This window comes from Haliotis rufescens, unplaced genomic scaffold (assembly GCF_023055435.1).
Source record: "Haliotis rufescens isolate VD_foot unplaced genomic scaffold, xgHalRufe1.0.p SCAF_23, whole genome shotgun sequence".
Classification (NCBI taxonomy): domain Eukaryota; kingdom Metazoa; phylum Mollusca; class Gastropoda; order Lepetellida; family Haliotidae; genus Haliotis; species Haliotis rufescens.
The window spans coordinates 10,284,314-10,307,754 of NW_025963924.1; the positions used below are offsets into that span (position 1 = coordinate 10,284,314).

General features: G+C 41.6%; 1 protein-coding gene across 1 annotated transcript in view; it reads left to right on the forward strand.

Annotated features, from left to right (window-relative positions):
• LOC124133053 (transcription initiation factor TFIID subunit 3-like) overlaps positions 1-20,513 on the forward strand; it is a 39,302-nt gene extending 18,789 nt beyond the window's left edge. The window contains exons 4-6 of the mRNA XM_046497264.2: positions 9,405-9,502; positions 12,970-13,299; positions 17,640-20,513. Of these exons, the coding sequence (XP_046353220.2) occupies positions 9,405-9,502; positions 12,970-13,299; positions 17,640-17,816 (605 nt within the window). The 3' untranslated portion in view covers positions 17,817-20,513. The remainder of the gene's footprint in view (positions 1-9,404; positions 9,503-12,969; positions 13,300-17,639) is intronic.
• The last annotated feature ends 2,928 nt before the right edge of the window (positions 20,514-23,441 follow it).

Genomic DNA, 23,441 nt, shown 5'->3' on the forward strand with positions numbered 1-23,441 from the left:
CCATATGATTTCTTAACGGTGGTTCAATCATGTAATGTTTGTACTGAACATACGGCCTCAATAAGAGACTTAACGCACTTTCTTTACCATTAAAGAAGTTAAGGAACTAATAATATATGTCTCAATGATTCATTATTCACTTACTGTTACTGGTGGCATGTATTAGAGATTCGGCGTCTGTTGGAGACCCAACTCCAGGTGTTTATTTAGAAGTTAAGGAACTATTCATATATGGTTGATCATACATTTGTTGTTGTTCGTTATTAAAGACCAAACCTCAACTGAGTTATCTAGGGGGTTATCGTACGCTGTTATTCTGGGGCAGGCGTTTATAGGACACCCGGTATCCAGTCTTCCTAATTGAGAGGATGAGATTGTAATGTGATTAAAAACCTTCTAGCGCCTTATGACGCAGCTTGGTTGTATTGCCCTCAGGGAGCTGAGAATTAAATTCGGACGTTTTGTTATTCTTATGGTTTTATTAGTGTAATACATTATTTATGTAATCAACGATGCCTCTGGTTTGTCTGGCTTTACTTAAAGGTATCTTTTGAGTGCTTATTTCAAGCCAAAACGAGTCTCAAAGCATGCATTATTTTTCTTACCATAAGTACTTGTTCTGCGAGATATGTTCAATCAAAATGTTGTTGTGTTAGTTATATATCACACTGGTGTCGTATGCAAAATACCATTGTGGCGTATTGAGGTCACGTGTTACTCTAGATCTTCTAGTCTTTGGGTATCGTTCGATAGCCACCTTTAGATGCCGATATAGCTATAACATTCCAACTATGGTGTGAATTACAATCACTCACTGAATTACATGGACTGCTACCGTCACAGGTTGTACGAGTCATATCGACACGCTGGTGGCTATAATGTCTGCATGACGACTGACGCCATTCTATTGTTATGATGACAGTATTGACAGTATCGCCCTGACTATTTAACACACCACAACCGGATCAATCTGAGTAGGAGGGAGCTTTAACAATTCCCGCACAGCTTGCTTTATTATCACATAACGAAGCTGGGAAACTCCTTCAAAATGTCTGTGACGTTAAACGAACAAAATTGATTCCTTGCAGAAAAGATGTTTTAAACGACCGCAACGTCATTGATATATCAATGTAGAATGCGAAATTAATAACAATGAAAAATGCATTGTACAGATTCCACAAATGGATCTGTAGACCTGTTTACCGCTGATGTGCCAATATACGCCGGTCGTCGGTTCGTCCGTCCTTATTATCTTCGATTTGATTTGTTTGTTTAACGCCGCATTCAGTAGTATTCCAGCTATTTGACGGCAGTCTGTATATAATCGAGTCTTAACCGGTCACTCCAGTGATTGATATCGTGAGCATCGATCCACTCAATTGGGATAAAATGACATGCATTTACCATGTCAGCGAGCCTGACCACCTGATCCCGTTAGTCGCCTCTTCACCCAGATCTTCGCGGGTGCTGCGGGCAGTGAAGCTCTTGCAATAAACACACGCTACGGTCGTGAGAGATGTTAATTCATAAATGGAAGAACATTATCAAAGTAATCATTTGTTTTCACACCCTGAAACATTTTATACTTATACGCCAGCAACCTATGAATGTGGGTTCGAATCCCGGTTCGACCCGATTATGTTTCTAGGTTTGTCAGACCATACCCGTGCTCGTGGGTTTCACCAAAGTGGTAAACGTCTGAGACCTGCATCACTTCAGGCTTTCCTCCCACATTAAGCTGACACGCCGTGGTGTAACTGGAATACTGTTAAAAGCGGCGTTAAACCCAACTCACTCACTCACTTAAATCTCGCCACAACCTAATACAGTTTGAACATAGACATTGAACACTTAAGGAAGTAATGGTGGCCTCATAAAGGATATGGAGCCGTTTTCGACATGTTTAATATTTTTCTAGTATCATATGTTATTGTTCGACTTATTACACATATTTTAGAAAAGGAAACACCGAAGAATCATATCAGAATCATGAACATAAATTAAAAACTCAAAATATTTCAGAAAACTTTCAAAGACTATTTTCATTACGTTTGTGAATATATTCTCACCTCCGTGTAAACATTGTCACCCTTGTTTAAATATTCTCACCGCGGAGTAATACATTCTCACCGCGGATGGAATATATTACACCACTGTGGAAAAAGTTTTCGGTTTTCGTTTTTTTGTAAATTTTGATTTTTGCATGTTATTTTCAACGAACTCTTTTCTACGTTTCTTGTTTTGTTTTCGAGAGATTTTATCAATATTCATTTTTTTTACTTTCCGGAGGTTTAAGACGCACACTTCCTTTGTTATTGTTTCTGTAGTTTTGTGGTATATTTCTAATTGTTTTGCTGAAGCAAAGGAAAAACCCGTAAAATTCCAAAAGAAACACGTGTAATACGCGGAGTTATATGGAAAATTACTTTGACATTACGAAAACATGTTAGCGTCCCTTATGAACCTCCGTAAGGAATGCCTTTGAACAAGGTGAATCTTTTTTCCCCGTCCACATTAACCTCGAACTAAAGTACGCATTTTAAATATGCCTAATATTTGCTTTGATCTAAATATCACTACATACAGGACTCGTAATACATACAGTTATTATGATGTAATCGATAGTTAATAACTGCTGCTTGTTATTTATCACATCACTTCAAACGCATGTATTAAATTATTCGAAACACCAATTGCAGCATACCTGTGTCATGGAGATGCCAGACAATGGACAAGTTTTGCCCTCAAAGGAAAATCGAAAAATCAATAGGTGTATTTATTATGCAAATCGAAAATGAAATTGATATTCAGTCGTACTACCATGTGTGGTAATCAGAATTACGTCAACATCTGTAAATCGATTCTTTAAATGGAGCGGTTTTTTATTAAGAAACGAGTATCAATTTTAGTTATATACTGTGTCACTATCAACAGTTTATTATACCCCGCCACGAAGTGGGGCGGGAGATATTGGAACGGAGCTCGTCCGTCCGACCTTCCGTCCGCTTCTCAAAGGGGACAACTTTTCTCCAAAACTATTTAAGACAGAGAAATGAAATTTTAAACAATGATTTTACTGGTCATGATCTCACATGAGTTCGTAAAAACTGGTGTTGTAAATTCATTTTTAGAGAGTTAAGGCCCTTGTTCCATGTTTTTCAACTAAGTGCATACTGTGTGAAATGGGGACAGGTTTTCTTAGACACCACTGAAGTTACATGTATGCTTATCTAAGCGATACTTGTCAAGACAGTTCAAAACAATTATTTACAGAGTACGGGCCTTGATCCATGTTGTTTTACCTACTGTCTGCTATGGGGTCAAGTTTTCTAAGAAACTACTGAAGTTAACTTATCTAAGCGATACTTAGCAAAACCTGGTTATTTTTCTAGAGGAGGGGTCTTTTGTGTGTATTAATTTCACATTTAATATTTTCTTCGGATAACATACAGCGGCCCAGGTGCCTATCTCTTCTCTATTTTATAGTTCATGTTCACTACTATACTTAACCACAAAAGAAACGTTACCCCAAGTAACATTGCATTAAAAGTTAAAAATAAAGTTAAAGTTAAATATCTGGCTAATTTTTGTCAAAGTTTCTAAAATTTAAGACCATGGGAACACCAGCGACAAATGAGTGCGGACAACGTGCGTCGACGATTGACGAGCAGACACCTCCACTGTCACAGGCCACACCGAGGACCCATTCTGACACCACGTCATCGCTGGGACCGTCTTCAGTGGGCAACACAGCACCAGCATTGGCGCCACCAGCAGTGGAGAAGAGTCCTCTTCTCAGACGAGGGGGGGGAGATAGAGAGAGAGTCTGGCGCCATGGGGAACGTTATTCGGATGCTTGTGTTGTTGAGAGAGACTCGTTGGATGGTCCGAGCATCATGGTGTGGGAAGGTATTGGTCTTGCACAGAGGGTCGGCCTTGTGGTCTTCCAGAACATCGGTCCATTGATTGGCAAGGGTGTCACAGCAGCTCGGTACATTGATCAAGTCTTGAAACCACGCGCATTTGGCATGTCGCAGCAACCACGAGTTTCAGCATGATAACGCCCGTGCCCACAATGCGAGAGCAACAAGAGACTTCCTCCAGCAGAAGGGCATCAGAACCATGCAGTGACCTCATTGAGCACCTGCGGGGCGAGATTCAAAGACGGCTGAATGACGTCCGACCAAGGCCGACAACTGCAGCTGAACTGCGTCAGGCGTTCCTCAGAGTGTGGGCTCAAGTGCCTATGGCCTTCAATGTATCGACGTTGCACGGCAGTCATCAATGCACACTACGGACACACGAGATACTGACTTGTGATGCCATTTTCTCTGAGACTAGTGTTGTGTTTCACTTTAAGAACATTTGACACTTTAATTTCAACCTTGATTATCAGTTTTGCCAAATTTCATCTTTTTAATATGTCTCAAAGTATGTTTACAGTGTTTGGACAAATAAGGTTTTTCATATATCTTCAATGGTGACGTTTCTTTTGCGGTTCAGTATATTTGAACAAACAAAATTCTAATGCGCCTCAAGGCGAGGAATAGTGATAAAAGTGTTTTCCTTCCCGTTACTGCTATGTGTTGTCATTAAAGAGATAACAATATTTTGCTTTTCAGTGTAGAGCAATGTGAAACGTACTCGTATAATGGACGGTGCTAAACTGAATTTGAAACGTAACGTGCAACTCTGCATGCTGCAACCTCCAAACGTGTACATACTTAAGGGCCACCCGATTCTTCCATATTACTATAGTTAATCTGCCATGTCATGTCATGTCGTGTCATGTCATGTCATGTCATCTGCCTACCGATAATGATTGTGAAAGTTGTATTTTCATTTAATATTACAGTAAAGTACGGTTATAACGAACTCAAAGGGACTACTAATTTTAGTTCGTTATTACCGTAGTTCGTTATAAGCATATATACAGCATAACTACAGCAAATAGTCGGGACCAAAAAGGTAAGTTCGTTATATCCGTCAGTTCGTTGTAAGCGTGTTCGTTATAACCGTAGTTTACTGTAGTTTCAGCAACCGGCACGTATCAATCGGAGGTTGTTATTCTGATTTGAAAACTCTGATCGAGTGCAATTAATGTTTTTGACTTCCATGGTCATTGGGTCATGTTGCATCTTACAGAGACCGTAGTCTCTGATCTTACATTACATGTCAGGTTGTGTATTTGTTCAACATGGCCTTGACATGGAAGACGGGAAACATGCTGGCAACAGATTAATTCACCCGGTGTCACTATCGCCATTTGTATGTGATGGTATTTGATATTGGTCGCCTGAAATACTGTTGAACTATATTCGTATAAATATGTGTGGCGTTAATAGGGTCATCAAATGGTTAATATAATAGTGCTAGCATGCCGCATTGCAGAGTATACGTGACATTTGTCTGCGGCGGTGATGGGAACTCGATAACCCAGTTTGTGACTTGCTGAGAGGCCGACTTAGCCCTGCGCCATGGGTGTGGAATATATCTGTAGCATTTGGAAACCAAAACAGTCTCGATCATTAAAAACAAGTCTAGCCAGCTAAAACTCAGCATAAAAAAAAATAGACGAGAGATTTGTATTGTTTAATAACAGATTTCATATGTTAGTCCAGGGCTGACTATTTGATCTTCTGGGATTTTAAAAATATCTTTTTAGATCTGTTCCGAAAATACTTGCGAGGTTATAAAGATTTAAGGCGATGTTAATCGCTGAGCATAATTGCATGGACTTAACTGAAATAATGTTCAAATGTTTGAAACCCAGCTCACTCACTTACTCACTCACTCACTCATTCACTGAACGATTCAGGTCATGAATGGGGGGTGTTAAATGGCCAAAATGGAATAAGATGCCCAAAATGGGAATAAGATTGCTAAAAATTGGAATAAGATGTCATAAATGGGAATGAGATGGCCAGAATGTGAAAAAGATGGTCAAAATGGGAATAAGATGGCCAAAACGGCCGTTGAAGTAAGATATAATTTGGAGAACACTTCAACAAGAACTCGTCCTATTCTATCCCGGCCTGCACTGATGCTGACACTATTGACCAGTGCCCGATGGTGTCCTGTGGTATACCGCCAGTCAGCAGTGATCTGTAGCTATTTTATCGCTAGGTAATAAAAACACATTAAAACCGCCATCAACCTTTGTGGTATTGTGAAGAACAAGCAGTTTCACAATGTTCGTCGTGGTAGCATGACTCACGGTATTGATAAATCTATGAGTTTCATATGCATATCATAGATTGAAACTGAACCTACAATCACTGGATTGCCTTCTGTCACCATTTACATCCCATTAAACCGACACCCGACCTCAAACATATAGCCATACACGTTCACTGGCTCTCTGTGGGTGAAGCATTGGGGACTTAAGACGGTAATGGAACTATTTGATCTACTGATTTCAAACGTAAGTTGGAAATAATACATCATTTTCAATTTGATTCCATGCACGAACACGCAGTTTATATACTGGTATACTGTATACGTGAAGTTTGTGAGTGTTTAGTGTTTTACGCTTATTTGCAACATGTGGTGGTGTCGTGATTGGAGAATGATAACAAAAGTATTGCTAAACGCTATTAGCTGCGAAAACCTGGTAATTATTTTTCAGCATTTGCATATAAATAACAATCTTTGATTACAATGTTGAAGATTACATAAAATAAACGTCAAATATCACAGAAAAGCGAAGAAGTTATTACTCCAGTCTATGTTTTGTATAAAGTCCATTACTTTCAAGAATTGCTAAAAGGTTATGGTTATATACATAGTGTTGTCATAGTGAAAACATTAAATTATGTATCATGAATTAGTGCTGTCTCCACACTGTTTCCTGGTATGTTGACCCTGGCAAGGAATACACATGGGATCGCATTCTCCCTTTAAAATGAAAGCGTCGCTAAGATGTGAATGTTCTACAATACATGAACGTAAAACAACATCAGCTCTACGAATCATGAATTGACACGGAAACTGCACCATTATTTGTCAGTACAACACCATTGCTCTTGGGTTTCAATATTGTGGTAAACTTCGGACTTTCCACCCATATCAAGCTGACACGCCGTGATATAACTGGAATACTGTAAAAGCGGTGTTAAACCCAACTCACTCACTCACTTGCAGATGACATACTTGAGATTCCTTTTGTTTTTCGAAATAGAATGCCTATTCAATATGCATAAGTAAACAATTCTGGAAAATTTGAAATAACTATAATTTATCATTTTATCAATTAACCGATATATGTCACCAGTGTATGCCACGCGTGGTATTATGTAACCGATATATCTCATCAGTGTATACCACGTTTGGTATTATGTAACCGATATATCTCACCAGTGTATACCACGTGTGGTATTATGTAACCGATATATTTCACCAGTGTATACCACTTGTGGTATTATGTAACCGATATATCTCACCAGTGTATACCACGTTTGGTATTATGTAACCGATATATGTCAACGATGTATGACACGTGTGGTATTATGTGACCGATATATGTCACCAGTGTATGCCACGTGTGGTATTATGTAACCGATATATATCAACGATGTATGACACGTGTGGTATTATGTAACTGATATATGTCACCAGTGTCTGCCACGTGTGGTATTATGTAACCGATATATGTCACCAGTGTCTGCCATGCGTGGTATTATGTGACCGATATGTGTCACCAGTGTATGCCACGTCTGGTATTATGTAACCGATATATGTTAACAGTGTATACTCAATGTGGTATTATGTGACCAATATATGTCATACGTGTATGACACGTGTGGTATTATGTAACCGATATATGTCAACGATGTATGCCACGTGTGGTATTATGTGACCGATATATGTCACCAGTGTATGCCACGTGTGGTATTATGTAACCTATATATGTCACCAGTGCCACAATGTTACCGAAATAAAACACATTGGGCGCAATGTAACTGAAATATTCCACATGTGGCACAATGTAACCAAAATATTAAACATGTGACACAATGTTACCGAAATATTACACATGGGGCGCAATGTAACTGAAATATTCCACATGTGGCACAATGTAACCGAAATATTACACATGTTGCACAATGTAACCAAAATAATAAACATGTGACACAATGTTACCGAAATATTAATGTAATATAGTGTTACCAATGTATTACACATGTGGCACAATGTAACCGAAATATTACACATATGACACAATGTAACCGATGATTAACACGTGTTACAATGTAACTAATATTGACACGTGTCTGCATGTCACGCTAGTCTATACATTCAAAAGCAGAAACTATCTGTAAAATGTCCAATTATGCATTGCCGGTCGGGGCACAGTCGGGATTCAGGGCTTTATATATTTAGCTGCAATTATCCCAGCAATTACATGCTTCCAAATTGTTAATATGTCCTACATTGACTGCACAGTTGACGCAGCCGTTGTGGCGTGTCTCCCTCGCAGCACATATCAGAGCTTACTGTAGCGGAAAGTCACGCCCTGGGGCCAGGTAGGTAGAACTATAAACATGCATAGAAATCGTAGGAATATGTTATTCCCGTTACGTATTGATTTAAGCTTTGACATAGCGGAGGTGTATCGGTAAATAACCGCCGATGGGAGATGCAACAGGTTTCAGGTCAGAGAGATGAAAACAGTCAATTCTCTCAAGACCAACAGCATATGGCACAGCTGAGTAAGACACGTTAGGGTACGTTTTAGTGGCAAGTGTTTTCACCAGGAGAGGTTGGTTGGCAACATGGTATTACAAGTTTGAACTGTGAAGACCATTGTTTGCTTTACAATATACGATCAACTTCAAGTGGTGCTTGAGAAATATGCCACCACCTACCGCGAAGAAGGGCGTGTTTATTGCTGGGAAGAATAAGAAAGGCCCGGACCCTTGGTGCCTCGTCTGTGGCGTCAACCTGCGCCTCGACGGCCGCTGCTTCACCGTCCTCACCAGCGACGATGCCGAGGAGACACGTAAACTGTTTGTACAGATCCTCGGGGTTCAGTTCAAGAGTGACTACGCTTCTGTGAATTTATGCAACAAATGCGAGAGATCGCTGAAACGGATCAACCGATATGCTGGTCTTGAATCTGCCAAATCCGAAGCAAAAGCATTGAAGAAGTCTTTGGCGGAGAATCTAAAGAACAAAGGCCAAGCCACGGTTGAGGCTAGCGAAGCTGATAAATATGAAGTTAATAGTTTCAAAGGCACTGAACCGAACCCAAAAGTCAAGAGTAAGTTTGTTAAACTTAAATTTTCCGTTGTTTTGCAGTGAATGGCGGACTAATCCAGAAAGGGTCCATATATGAATGCGTTTTCTACGATATTTTATTTCAGGAACATTGTTGTTATTCCATGTTTGTGTCATATTTTCAGAGTCCGAGCCGCTGATCGAAGACGAGGCTGAGGACTGGAAGGAGAACCAGGATTGGGAACAGGAAGCAGACGACAGAGAGAACAGCGATCCAAATAAGGTAGTCGCGTGACCTTGACCTCATCAATCACCTTGACGGCATAATTCGTTTATTTGCAGTTGACAAGCGATTGACGTTGACGTCTGAACTTTTTCAATTCCTGGACGATAAACACGACGAACAGAACAAACCCCAATCCGTTGAAGTCGACTTTGACAACAATATATACTGAATGAGCATGTCGTAAATACCATGTCAAAACGGAAGTTGTAATTATATATTCACTTGTTGTGTCATAATGTCAGTAACGCGTGGCTTACTTCTCCCTCAGTTCAATTTAAGTGCACTGTCATTAAGAAGTGCCAAGCTAATGACCTAATTGGGGGTTCCCATTCTGCTGACATACAGTCCAACTCATCAAAAGAATAATAGCCGTCATTGTGCCTCAGCTGTGGGCCAGATGATGAAAGCTAACAGGGATGAAATGAGATGACATTATACATATTAGGTATATTTACTATAAGACAAAAAAAGGGTGGTAAGGATAATATCATACTGTCTTAACATGGCACAAACTTACAAACCACAGATACCCGTCAACGGTTCAGTGTCATATGTTCAAATTTCGTTCTCTGCTCCCTGGGCAGTATGATTTCCTTTCTTTTATGCTGTCATGTCAAAACTGAAAAGTCAGCGATAATGATTTGAAATGCCAGGTTGCTCTACCACACTGATGACTGAATAGTCATGTAACAATAGTGTGTAGCACTTCAACGTGAAAGGGTAACCTCACTTGTAAGGCTAGGTAGAGCATTCCTAGTTGAAATTTACCGATATTTAAAAGCATCTTGTCAGGTTCACTGTGCACTAACTAATAGAGGTTGCCAAAAAATTCACTTTATTGCCAAGTCATAAATATTGATGCAAAACAACTTTCTAATTAAATGTTGTAACGTTGCAAATCACTACAATTAAATCCATATCACTATACCTCACAAAAAGAGCTATTGCTCCATTGTAGAATTGATCTGATGAAGCAGATGACGTTGTTAATAGCATATCTCATATGTTCAATATTTCCACATACTAGTATTCCTATGTCTCCTCTCGTCAAACAATTAGTGAATTGCCTTGTGATTCTGCTGTCGGTTTGAGTACCAAGGCTGGCGTGGATCACTGTGATCCTCTGATTGAGTACCAAGGCTGGTGTGGATCACTGTGATCCTCTGGTTGAGTACCAAGGCTGGTGTGGATCACTGTGATCCTCTGGTTGAGTACCAAGGCTGGTGTGGATCACTGTGATCCTCTGGTTGAGTACCAAGGCTGGCGTGGATCACTGTGATCCTCTGATTGAGTACCAAGACTGGTGTGGATCACTGTGATCTTCTGATTGAGTACCAAGGTTGGCGTGGATCACTGTGATCCTCTGATTGAGTACCAAGACTGGTGTGGATCACTGTGATCCTCTGATTGAGTACCAAGACTGGTGTGGATCACTGTGATCTTCTGATTGAGTACCAAGACTGGTGTGGATCACTGTGATCTTCTGATTGAGTACCGAGGCTGGCGTGGATCACTGTGATCCTCTGATTGAGTACCAAGGTTGGCATGGATCACTGTGATCCTCTGATTGAGTACCAAGGCTGGCATGGTTCACTGTGCATTAACTAATTGAGGTTGCCAAAAAATTCACTTTATTGCCAAGTCATAAATATTGATGCAAAACAACTTTCTAATTAAATGTTGTAACGTTGCAAATCACTACAATTAAATCCATATCACTATACCTCACAAAAAGAGCTATTGCTCCATTGTAGAATTGATCTGATGAAGCAGATGACGTATTAAATAGCATATCTCATATGTTCAATATTTCCACATACTAGTATTCCTATGTCTCCTCTCGTCAAACCATTAGTGAATTGCCTTGTGATTCTGCTGTCGGTTTGAGTACCAAGGCTGGTGTGGATCACTGTGATCCTCTGATTGAGTACCACGACTGGCGTGGATCACTGTGAACCTCTGGTGGAGTACCAAGGCTGGTGTGGATCACTGTGATCCTCTGATTGAGTACGCAGGCTGGTGTGGATCACTGTGATCCTCTGGTGGAGTACCAAGGTTGGCGTGGATCACTGTGATCCTCTGATTGAATACCAAGGCTGGTGTGGATCACTGTGATCCTCTGGTTGAGTACCAAGGCTGGTGTGGATCACTGTGATCCTCTGATTGAGTACCAAGGTTGGCGTGGATCACTGTGATTCTCTGATTGAGTACCAAGGTTGGTGTGGATCACTGTGATCCTCTGATTGAGTACCAAGACTGGCGTGGATCACTGTCATCCTCTGATTGAGTACCAAGGCTGGTGTGGATCACTGTGATCCTCTGGTTGAGTACCAAGGCTGGCGTGGATCACTGTGATCCTCTGGTTGAGTACCAAGGCTGGTGTGGATCACTGTGATTCTCTGATTGAGTACCAAGGTTGGTGTGGATCACTGTGATCCTCTGATTGAGTACCAAGGCTGGTGTGGATCACTGTGATCCTCTGATTGAGTACGCAGGCTGGTGTTGATCACTGTGATCCTCTGATTGAGTACCAAGGCTGGCGTGGATCACTGTGACCCTCTGGTTGAGTACCAAGGCTGGTGTTGATCACTGTGATCCTCTGATTGAGTACCAAGGTTGGTGTGGATCACTGTGATCCTCTGGTGGAGTACCGAGGTTGGCATGGATCACTGTGAACCTCTGGTGGAGTACCAAAGCTGGCATGGTTCACTGTGATCCTCTGGTTGAGTACCAAGGCTAGTGGTTGAGTACCAAGGCTAGTTTGGATCACTGTGATCCTCTGGTTGAGTACCAAGGCTAGTGTGGATCACCGTGATCCTCTGGTTGAGTACCATGGCTGGCGTGGATCACCGTGATCCTCTGTGTTGGTGAAATGTAGTCTAGGATATGTGCTATACATTTCTTCAAAGTGAGTATGGTCATCTGACCATCGGTGTTATTGTGGCTGTATAGGGTCTGACCGACAGTACAAATGCGGTTGTGTACAATCTGACCGACAGTACAAATGCGGTAGTGTGCAATCTGCACGACAGTACAAATGCGGTTGTATACAATCTGACCGACAGTACAAATGCGGTTGTGTAGAATCTGACCGACAGTACAAATGCGGTTGTATACAATCTGACCGACAGTACAAATGCGGTTGTGTAGAATCTGACCGACAGTACAAATGCGGTTGTGTAGAATCTGACCGACAGTACAAATGCGGTTGTGTAGAATCTGACCGACAGTACAAATGCGGCTGTGTATAATCTGACCGACAGTACAAATGCAGTTGTGTAGAATCTGACCGACATTTTTATAAGTCCATTCGAACTGGCAGGGCGTGGGGCACGATACCTCGATTACCACACTGACGTCCCTATAGTACCACGCCGCCATGACAGACATCCCCACAAAACTGACAACGCGAGCTGGGGGCACTCTTGCCAGCACCCTTCTCTCAATATGACTTACTTTCTTAGATGCCGTTCAATTTCTTGAAAAAGTCCAAGAAGGACAAGAAAGACAAGAAGGATAAGAAGAAAGACAGTGATGCCGCTGTCGATGACGCCAAACCTGAAGACCAACAACCCATCGTGGACGCTCCAGACGCCGACCAGACCACGCCTCCGCCGAAAGTATTTAAAGAGGGCACTACATTGGCCACGATGGCGAGCTCGGTTCCCAAGAAACCGGAACCAGTTAAGGATCAAGTCAAGGACGAAGAGTACCCGGATGGGGGCTTTGTCCCTAGCAACCATGTAGCAGCTGCCCCTAGCAACGACCCCAAGACCAGTCAACCAGCTGCACAGGTACGGGACAATGGGTGCATGTGACTTTAACCCTTGACCTTGTGACTCGATGTAGGACGTGTGTAGAGAACTTTTATCTACTTGGATGTGTGTTCTGTATTATCTCTATTATCAACATTTCATAACCAAGGTCCACTGTAAACTGTTTACTGTGTCCGTGCATGGACATTAACTGTGTCCGCGTATGGACATTAACTGTGTCCGCGTATGGACATTAACTGTGTCCGTGCATGGACATTAACTGTGTCCGCGTATGGACATTAACTGTGTCCGCGTATGGACATTAACTGTGTCCGCTGGTACCATCTACTGCATCCAAAAGACGTGCAGGGAACAATGGCGCCTAGTGCGACCGTGCAATATGACACAGGCTGAAGGGAGCAAGCTGACACTCACAGACTGTGAACCTATTATTTGCATACTCCCAGTGTGTTTTCTGGCAGAATGCGATACGCATGACTAATATATCGATCTGGATTACAATATGGATAGCTACGTGCCCTAGCTGAAAAGGGGGCCTTCTGGGCAATGTCATTATGAACCTTACTAAAAGCACTTTTATTACAATAATAACAAGTACACTAAGTTTAGTCAACCGTGATTGTAAGTGACTACAGTTGCGTCCTCAGTCATTAGTACTGCCTTAGATCATTAGAAATGTCCGAAGCCATTCGCTTTTTCCTGATCATAAGAAGCATTCCAAGCTTTCAGAAATATTAATAAGTGTGTAATATTTTTCAAGAAATAGTATACTGATTAATATACAGGTAAGTAAGACGTCCAAAGGTCATTATCTCAGTCCACAGGACATAGTCCGGGCCTATGAAATATCCAAAGCCATGAGCTAATTTCTTGATATAAGAAATGTCGCAAGTCAGAAGATGTATTCCAGGGCGAAGTTGTTCAAGGAAACTTGGACAGCGATGGTTGATATACATAGCGTGGTGTAATGTGGCGCTTCATTTGTTGAAACTAGCGTACACAATGTTCCTCCATCAGGCGTGAGCACATACGCCGCTTCTTTGTTTCTTTGTTGTTTAACGGCGCGGTAGCCTAGTGGTTAAAGCGTTCGCTCGTCACGCCGAAGACCCGGGTTCGATTCCCGACATGGGTACAATGTGTGAAGCCCATTTCTGGTGTCCCCAGCCGTGATATTGCTGGATTATTGCTAAAAGCGGCGTAAAATCAAACTCACTCACTCACTCACTCACTCACTCACTCAAATTGTTGTTTAACGCTGCACCGCAATATTCCAGCTATGTGACGGCGGTCTGTAAATAATCGTGTCCGGACCAGAGTATCGATCTACATATTTTGGATACAACCCGACCACCCGATCCCGTTAGTCGCCAACCGGTTGCTGAAGACCTATTCTAACCCGGATATGCACAGGCTTATAAGCTAGGTGTATAACGGCGCGTTATGAAAGGTCGAATGAACCATGAATGAACGTGTGCGAACTCGACCATTTCCTGTCATTTATGTAATGTAATGCATAGAGCAGATAGTCCTAACGCAATGTCAAGCAAGAAACAAAGCCGTTTCTGCGATGCAAACTGAGCGCTCATTGGTCGGAGCATTCGCTGGTCACCGTCCTTCTTGAACCAGGCCTTGACTTGATGCGTTGGTTCAAAATAGCGATTCGGGTTCCAGTTGATCTTGAGCAACCTATTCTTGTCTCAAGAGGCGGCTAAAAGGATCGGGTGGCCAGGCTATCTGACTTGTTGAAGCACGGCATCGTATTCCAGTTGCGTAGTTCGATGCTCACGATGTCAGTCACTGGACTTTCAGGTCCAGACTTGAATATTTCGGACCGCCGCCATATAGCTGGAATATTACTGAGTCCAACAGACAAAATCATGTTGAATGATTGTACAGTGTACACAAACCCGTCGAGTATTACGAGTATTACCGAGGCGGTTTTGCTTGTGACACATACATTTATACGCACATTATTCACCTGACCACCCCACCCCACGCGCAGCATCCTCGGTAATCCCGGGTATTATATATCCATTCTATTATCAGGTGATGTTTGGGCGACCTCTTTTCTATGGCTGTGTTTGGGCGACATGATCTCATGTGATTGTGTTTCGCCAACTTGTTCCCGTCATTAAGCCAGAGGACAGTTGTCACACTTGATCACGTGACAAATATGCTCGACCCTGTTTTAACCCGATTCAAATGATTCGACGCTAAACATTAATCTCATGAGATATGTGTTAAGAGGTAGGAGACATAGTGTTGACGTCACTTCCGATGCGAGGGTATGGTGGTAAAACGTCCAGGGAATTTATCATAACATAAAGGAGGATGTATGGGTAGGGGTCGTGTGTTTATCGTGATTTAAGTTTCACACTGGCTCTAGACGCACCATACTTAATACATAATCCTGCCTTCCCGCTAAGTACGCTTCGTGTATATACATCATTACTCCGTGGCATTTCGTGAGGACAATACCGTGTGTAAATATAACTACAGTAAACTACGGTTATAATGAATTCAAAGGGACCATTAATTTTAGTTCGTAATAACCGTAGTCCGTTATAAGCATATATACAGCATATAAACATTAAATGGCCGGGACTAAAAAAAAGTTCGTTATACCTGTCAGTTCGTTAGAAGCGTGTTCGTTATAAACATAGTTTACTGCAATGTTAAATTGATACAGTACATTGTCATGCATCGGTGAGAAGGCTTTTATAATTCCTAGAATAGAAAAACTGTAATAATGAATATTGATTTTTTTCAGTTTGTTGGTAAATAATTAGCATAATATCATAATTTTCATCTAATTACTTACTTGGAAGGAATATCTGAATTCTATTGAATTTCATTTCTTGTAAAGAGCCTCAGGGGTCCAGGTATATTAACTCGTGTTTAATGAACCAATACTAGTTATTGATCGTTGTGAATATTTATGTTACATTGTAGATCTGTACATTGTGAAACAGTTCAGTGTCTGTTTATCTTTGTTGATTAAACTATAATTAATTATATATTTAATTATGAGACTGATAGTGGCGATCCAAGCTTTAACAGGTTGATACTACCGGACACATTCTCTACAACGCACTGCATCCGTGCGAGTTTATCGTGCAAATGGTTATATCTGATCAAAAACTGAATGTTCAAAGATGTCATTAGGGTGCGGTGGGTGTGACCGTTTTGTTTTGTTTTATATTTTCAAAAATATCTCCAGATATATAAAGGATCGCATCAAAGGGTATTTTTGTAACAAATATATGAACACGAGTCGTTTAAGTAAAAGAAAAGTTTAAGTTGTTTTATGTCCAGAGACGGCAAATGGTGGTTACCAAAATATATTGAAGGGCAAAAGAAAGTATACACCAAAATTAGAACAGGTTATTCGATGGTGATGTATTTGATACAGGTATCATTGTTATGTTTGAACGTTAGGTTTGCAGTGTTTCGGTGCCTGCTTCAAGCCTAGTAACGTTTTGACAATCTTTGTGCTACTTTGTTCAAAACCAATGTTCAATAGTATGCTTTCTTTTGTCCGTCAGTTTACATTGAGGTGATAAAACATTCGTTTTGTCCAATGTTGAATCTTCTTAAACGCTATGTACCCTCGCGTGGGTTCCAGGTGGGAATGGGTCCCAAATAACCTATGGTTGTCGTACGAGGTTGGTTTGTTTTGTTTGTTTGTTGTTTAACGCCGCACTCAGCAATATTCCAGCTATATGGCGGCGGTCTGTAAAATCGAGTCTGGACCAAACAACCTAGTGATTGACATCATGAGCATCGATCCCCCCATTTGGGACCGATGACATGCATCAACCAAGTCAGCGAGCCTGACCACCCAATCCCGTTGGTCGCCTTTTACGACAAGCATAGTCGCCTTTTACGGCAAGCATGGGTTGCTGAAGACCTATTCTTCCCCGGATCTTCACGTACGAGATGACTTAATGGATTGGGGGAGGCTCGGTTTAAAGGCCCCTTCTGGCACGCGGGATTCGGGGGTTCCATTTAGAGGCTATTCGGGACATATTCGGGACACAGCAGTGAGTTATGCAGGACGCAAATAAGATCGTATTTAGTATCAGATTCAAAAGTTTAAAAATATTGTGGTGTGCGTAAATAATAGTTCGAAGGGTTTTTTTTGTGTTTTATTATATTTAAATAATTTAACTTCAAACGCACCCTTTTATACTCAGGAACGTGTTCTATAGGTTTTCGTTCTGCATTTGTGGATTGAATTTTGACTTGTGTTTTTTTTTAATTTGAAAAAAGGATTAGGGGGAGGGGAGGTTTGTACCCACCTGGAAAGATCATGTAACTAACATTTACATAAAAACAAATATTCTCTCCTTTTTCAGGAGAAAGAAAATCCAGAGAAGCCAGCTGATACGGACGAGACTGAGCTCAAGAAGCTAGAGATCAAGGACGCACCTGTCAAGAGCGAGAACTCTCCACTCATCAATAAAAACGGAGATGTGAAGGAGAGCAAGCTGCAGGATTCGCAACCTGGCATGCTCTGCTGCACCATTCTGTAGCGATGCCTATAGGAACCGGAAATGACGTAACGTCCTTGACCTTGTAGTCACTAAAAAAACTTTCGGCTGTTCCAAGAACAGTTGCTCTTGGTTTTCTAACTCTGATACAGTTCTGTGGTGTGGTTTGCATTAGAAAGATCGTTGCATGAGGTTACGTTTGAAACAAAATATGAAAAAAAATATTCTCGGGTGAGTTTGCAAGACCTTATTATGTGTTGTTTTCCGTGACTCGCATGTTTATAAACAATAAAAAAAATATGCCCCATATACATTCTAAAAATGGTTTGCATAAATATATGGTATGGGTTGAAACCTTATTGATTACGCACGTTCATGTTAATCGATATCGATATACAAGCAATCAAATGGTGACTTGATTGATCACTATGTATAATATATATATAGCAATGAATATAATATATAAAACTTGAATCTTAGCATACGTTTAGATACATATGAGTTTATTCAGTCTAACGTTCGGAACTGATATTCGTTTATCGCAATATCTATCGACCACTGCGCGACAACTTCTAGGGATCGTTTGGGAGTAGACATCATATGAAATACCTGCACAGTGAGGCACCGCCCACTTTCCTGGGCACCTGTTGCATGTCATGTGACATAGCCTCGTTTTGACCTCGTCATGCGATGGTTGAGCGGTGCTGCAGCTGCTGCAGTTTCATCCGGGCATTTGTTGTCTTTGTTTGGAATATAATAATGAAATCTACATGTTATAATGACATCTGCTAGCTGATAGGCTGTTACACACGGGGAAAATATTGACAATATGAAGCGTCAGTCACGAGTGGCTATTGTTCAAGAAAATATTAGAGCTGATGGTGCGATTTTGCTTTGCCAGTTCCTTCGTTAACATGTCAACTTTTTTTGTAGCATATATTTCTGCGATGATTAAATCACGCACACTTGCTATTATTCAGGAATATTTATAAATCGACTTTTTAAACGAATCGCCAGCTGTCAAAATATGTGGAAAACTTGTCAACGATTTTGTCTTGTTACAGCTTCTCAAATAGTGGAAAGGGGCTTATTCATACGTATACTCAATAGGGCCGCAGTGCAGGCACTGGGCTTGTAACGCAAACATCGGCAGCTACAAGTTATATATATGACCACAACCAGTACCAGGAGTATATTACTGACACTGGTTGTAGCCGTATATTGTGCCGCTGCTAATGTTTTCATTCCAAGCCCGTGTGTGTAGGCACATGTAAAATATATTCGAATATCAACTGTTATTTATATATAATGTATGTCTGTTTAATTTATGTCTTTCACATCTCCAGGCTTCCTGTTTGTTTTACACTTTTCTACCGTACAATATGTTTATATATAGGCACGTATATATTTGTCTATCGTGATCACACTGAATAAGGAAAAAAGTGATGCTAATATTTAGTGTACCAAAAAAGGTCCGGGGAAAATTCAAGATGGTGGCATACGACAGAAATACGAACAACTGCACTTACACTCACGTGATCTTCAGACTTTCCGATAACTAAGGTCAAGGTCAGAATGCTAGGGTCAAGGTCAAACTGTACGTGCAGTGCAGTTAAAGTCGTTTATGATATCATTTATAACATCCTTTGTGAAAGTAGTGAAATAAGGACTAACCAATTCGTGATGCTATATAAATAGACTCCCTGGATGCGCATGTTTACAAAATGACGCAATAATGAATAATCTCAACCGGACTGGTGCTATATTATGTTGGCGTTGGCGGCTTTCACCATAATGTGCCTTATTACAATATGTACCGGAGCAAAGTCTCCAAATCCCAGTGTTCCATGTGTGTGATGTCTTCCTCTGTCACGTGAGATCGGAAATAAACGAGATAAGCTTCTATGATCCAAATAAATTCTTATTATGCTCATCAGAGCGTTAATTTCAATATTTCGACGAGAAACTTTCAATTTTATTTTATTCTATTGTATGTATACCGTGAAAAATGGACTTAATACGCATATGCTGATTCATCTATAGACGAGTTTAACATTTTAGTTTAGGGATTGTCTTGACAGACATGTTTGGGGAGAACGTAATTGCATACCTAATTCAGAATATACATTTAACACAGTTAGATAGTTAATTGCATTGGAAAGAAATGTCAGAGTTGAGTTTTGGCTGATTGCCGAATGTTTACAATGTTATGTTTAAGACAAGAGCACGTCAGGATTGTTTTGGAAAATGCACGTCCATCTGTTTTATGTTACGAAACATTATCAAACTAAAATTTCCTGCGTAGGGGCAGAAAAAGGGGGTGGAGGTTGGGGGTATTGTTTTCAAAACTGTGGCAACTAGAAATACCAGGCTGTGCAACTGTTCAAGGGAAAACAGTAAAGCAAATTTATGAGTATGACCCATATTTGGAAGAATATAGCAATAAGAAATTTAATTTAGTGTATATTTGTTTATTTTCATTTCTTTTAATTTCTAATTCCGCTGTTTATATCTGTTAACGTAATTGATAACTGCGCATGTTGATACATGTCACCTCATGTCATCCTGTTGAACAATAATTGTTCGTTGTTTGTTTAGCCCTGTATGGCTTTCCTGGCTGGGAGAGAGATATATTGTTGAGAAAACTCACCCCGAGTCAGCGATCTGTCTTCTGAGACAAAGTAAATTACTCTCCGGGTTGTTTTGTTGTTCGTTGGTAATAAACTCTTCTAAAATACACGATGTGGTTGCTTGTTTTTAGTTCCACGCTCCTCACGAGGATAGAAACCTCTAGCATGCCATTAAAAGAATATACATCGTAACATAGCCGCCTCCGTGGTCTAGTGGATAGAGTGTCTGCCCGGAGAGCGGAAGATCGCCGGTTCGAACCCCGGCCGCATCATGCCAACAGACGTTATATTGTACTTGTTGCTACCCTGTCTGGCACTCGGCATTACGGGGCTAAAACAAGGACTGGTCGGCTCGGAGTCAGTAAACTGTGTCTTAGTGGGATATTCATGTTAAACTGCTGCAGGTGTCTTTAACATTAAGTCTATGAAATCTTATAACGCACAATATCTTTGACTCTAATACTAGAATTTTTTTCATAAAATAAATATATTCCACAGTCATGGTGCAGGACTACAGGTATCTCATAGGGCTAAGATATTGGTTTTCAAAGTCTCGCCGTATGGATGCAATGTGTTCAGCTACTGTGAGTCTTCGCGGTAGAGGAGCACGGGTGCCCCAGTAGTCTAAGGCGACGCAATTCGTTTTGCAGGGTTACGTCCCTTGGGCAGTCCAGAATCCTATGATTGTGGGTTCCAATCCAACCCGTGCTCCTGGGTTTCACCAAAGTTGTAAACGTCTAAGACCTGCAACACTTCGGGATTTCCCCCCACATCAAGTTGACACGCCGTGATATAACTGCAATGCCGTTAAATCTAGCGTTAAATCCAACTCACTCATCAGAATGTACGTCAGCGTCACAGAGCTAAAAACCCTGTGGAGACTCCAGGTCCGGTTGATCCCATGTTCTCCTTGCTTGACGTGCGAGGCGACTCGGTGACTTGGCGGAATGGGTGTCATCATATCACGACGGTGTAGAACGTTGCTCACCATATCAGCCACTGGTTTACGTTTTCAATACTATTATTTACAGACCGACATTACAGTTGGAATATTGCTGACTGAGGCGGAATTTAATTAAAAGCGACAAAACCATTTCCATAATTAAACTGGTGAGTGAGTGAGTTGCGTTTAACGCCGCGTTTAACAGTATTCCAGTTATATCGCGGCGTGTCAGCTTAATGTGGGAGGAAAGCTCGAAGTGATGCAGGTATGAGACGTTTACCACTTCGGTGAAACCCACGAGCGAGGTTATGGTGCTGACAAACCTAGAAACATAATCGGGGCGAACCGGGATTCGAACCTACAATCATAGGTTTCTGGTGTGCCCAAGGTACGCAACTCTGCACAGCGAAACGCGGCGCCTTAGACGACTGGGCCACCCGTGCCCCAATATAAAGGGAAAGGTGACTAAATTGGAAAGTTGAAGATATCCCTCTTGTCATACAGTTGCGTGGAGGGTGTTCTGTAACTCTGGTTTGGTTGGGGAGGGGATTAACGTGTTTGACGATGATCTTTAAGTAATCGAGTCTGGACAAGACAATGCATTTTTTGACATCATGAGCATATAGATCTACGCAGTTGGGATACGATGACGTGCATCAACAAAGACATCTCGTAAATCGCCGCTTACGACAAGCTTAGGTTGCTGAGGCTATAAAGTGATTATCTAACCTGCTTGGTTTGTTGTGAGTGAGTGAGTTTGGTTTTACGCCGCTTTTAGCAATATTCCAGCAACATCACGGCGGGGGACACCAGAAATGGGCTTCACACATTGTACCCATGTCGGGAATCGAACCCGGGTCTTCGGCGTGACGAGCGATCGCTTTAACCACTAGGCTACCCGACCGCCCCTGGTTTGTTGTGATGTTTAAAACAAAATTCAGGATTCCTGGCGTAGTTGTCCCTGTACTCGCAAACATCTTTGTTGTATCTCTGTATATGCTCTTATTGTCAGTTCAGTTCTATAAAAGATACCTAAAATGGTTAGCATTACATTCAAAATGGCAAACACTGTGAGAGCAAAACTTGAACGGTCCCAGAGAGGAAGGCAGCAGGTTCTACATGAAGGATTTCTGTACAGATTGAACGTGAAGCGCCAGATCGCCACCCCCCTTGAATTGTACCACAGAGGGCTGCAACGTTCGATGAAGTATTGTTGTTGATCTTATCACCAGTACCCCTGGACACAGCCATCCCCCTGCGGATGAGAACCAGATCCGTTTGATGAGCCGACTGAGAGACCAAGTGAAGACGGCCATCAACCAGTACAGCAGATATACAATACAGAACTTGACTTGATGGACGAAGAGGCATCTTCCCGAGGCAAGGGCGTTAACCGACTACGAACGTTTCAGTAGAAACCTGACTTTCATAGTCAGTTAACTCCCTTGCCTCGGGAAGATGACGAAGAGGTAGCAGCGACAATGCCATCTTTCCCAAGTGTCCAAGCTGGGCTGTATCGGCAGAGAGAGAAGTCCGTCCCAACAACACGTAGTACAGAGACTGATCTACATGACAAGTGGACCAATTAGACGATTGGGGAGTTCTCAAGATTCTTGTGTTCGCGACAACGGGGATGTTATATAATGGGCAACAGTGAAACTCTCTTCGTGGTTTGGTTTGGTTCGTTTGTTGTTTAACGCCGCACTCAGCAAAATTCCATGCAGTTATATGACGGCGGTCTGTAAATAATCGAGTCTGGACCAGACAATCCAGTGATTGACGATGACATGCATCAACCAAGTCTGCGGCACGCATGGGTTGCTGAAGACCTATTCTACCTCGGATCTTCACGGGTCTCTTCATGGATGGAACTTTCTTTGTTTGTCCAAACTTGTGGCAAGTGGGTTTTGAGGGGTTAGTCCATTTAGGTTGAAGGTGGTGTGACTTGTTTGCAGTAGAGTGGGAAATCTATTGTGGTAACAGTGTAGGTAAAACGGGATGTAGGCGAAACGAGGACATGCCGTTGCTAAAGAACAATTCTAACCCGGAAATTGGCGATCTACATGTGCCTGTTTAACCATGTGGCCTACACCG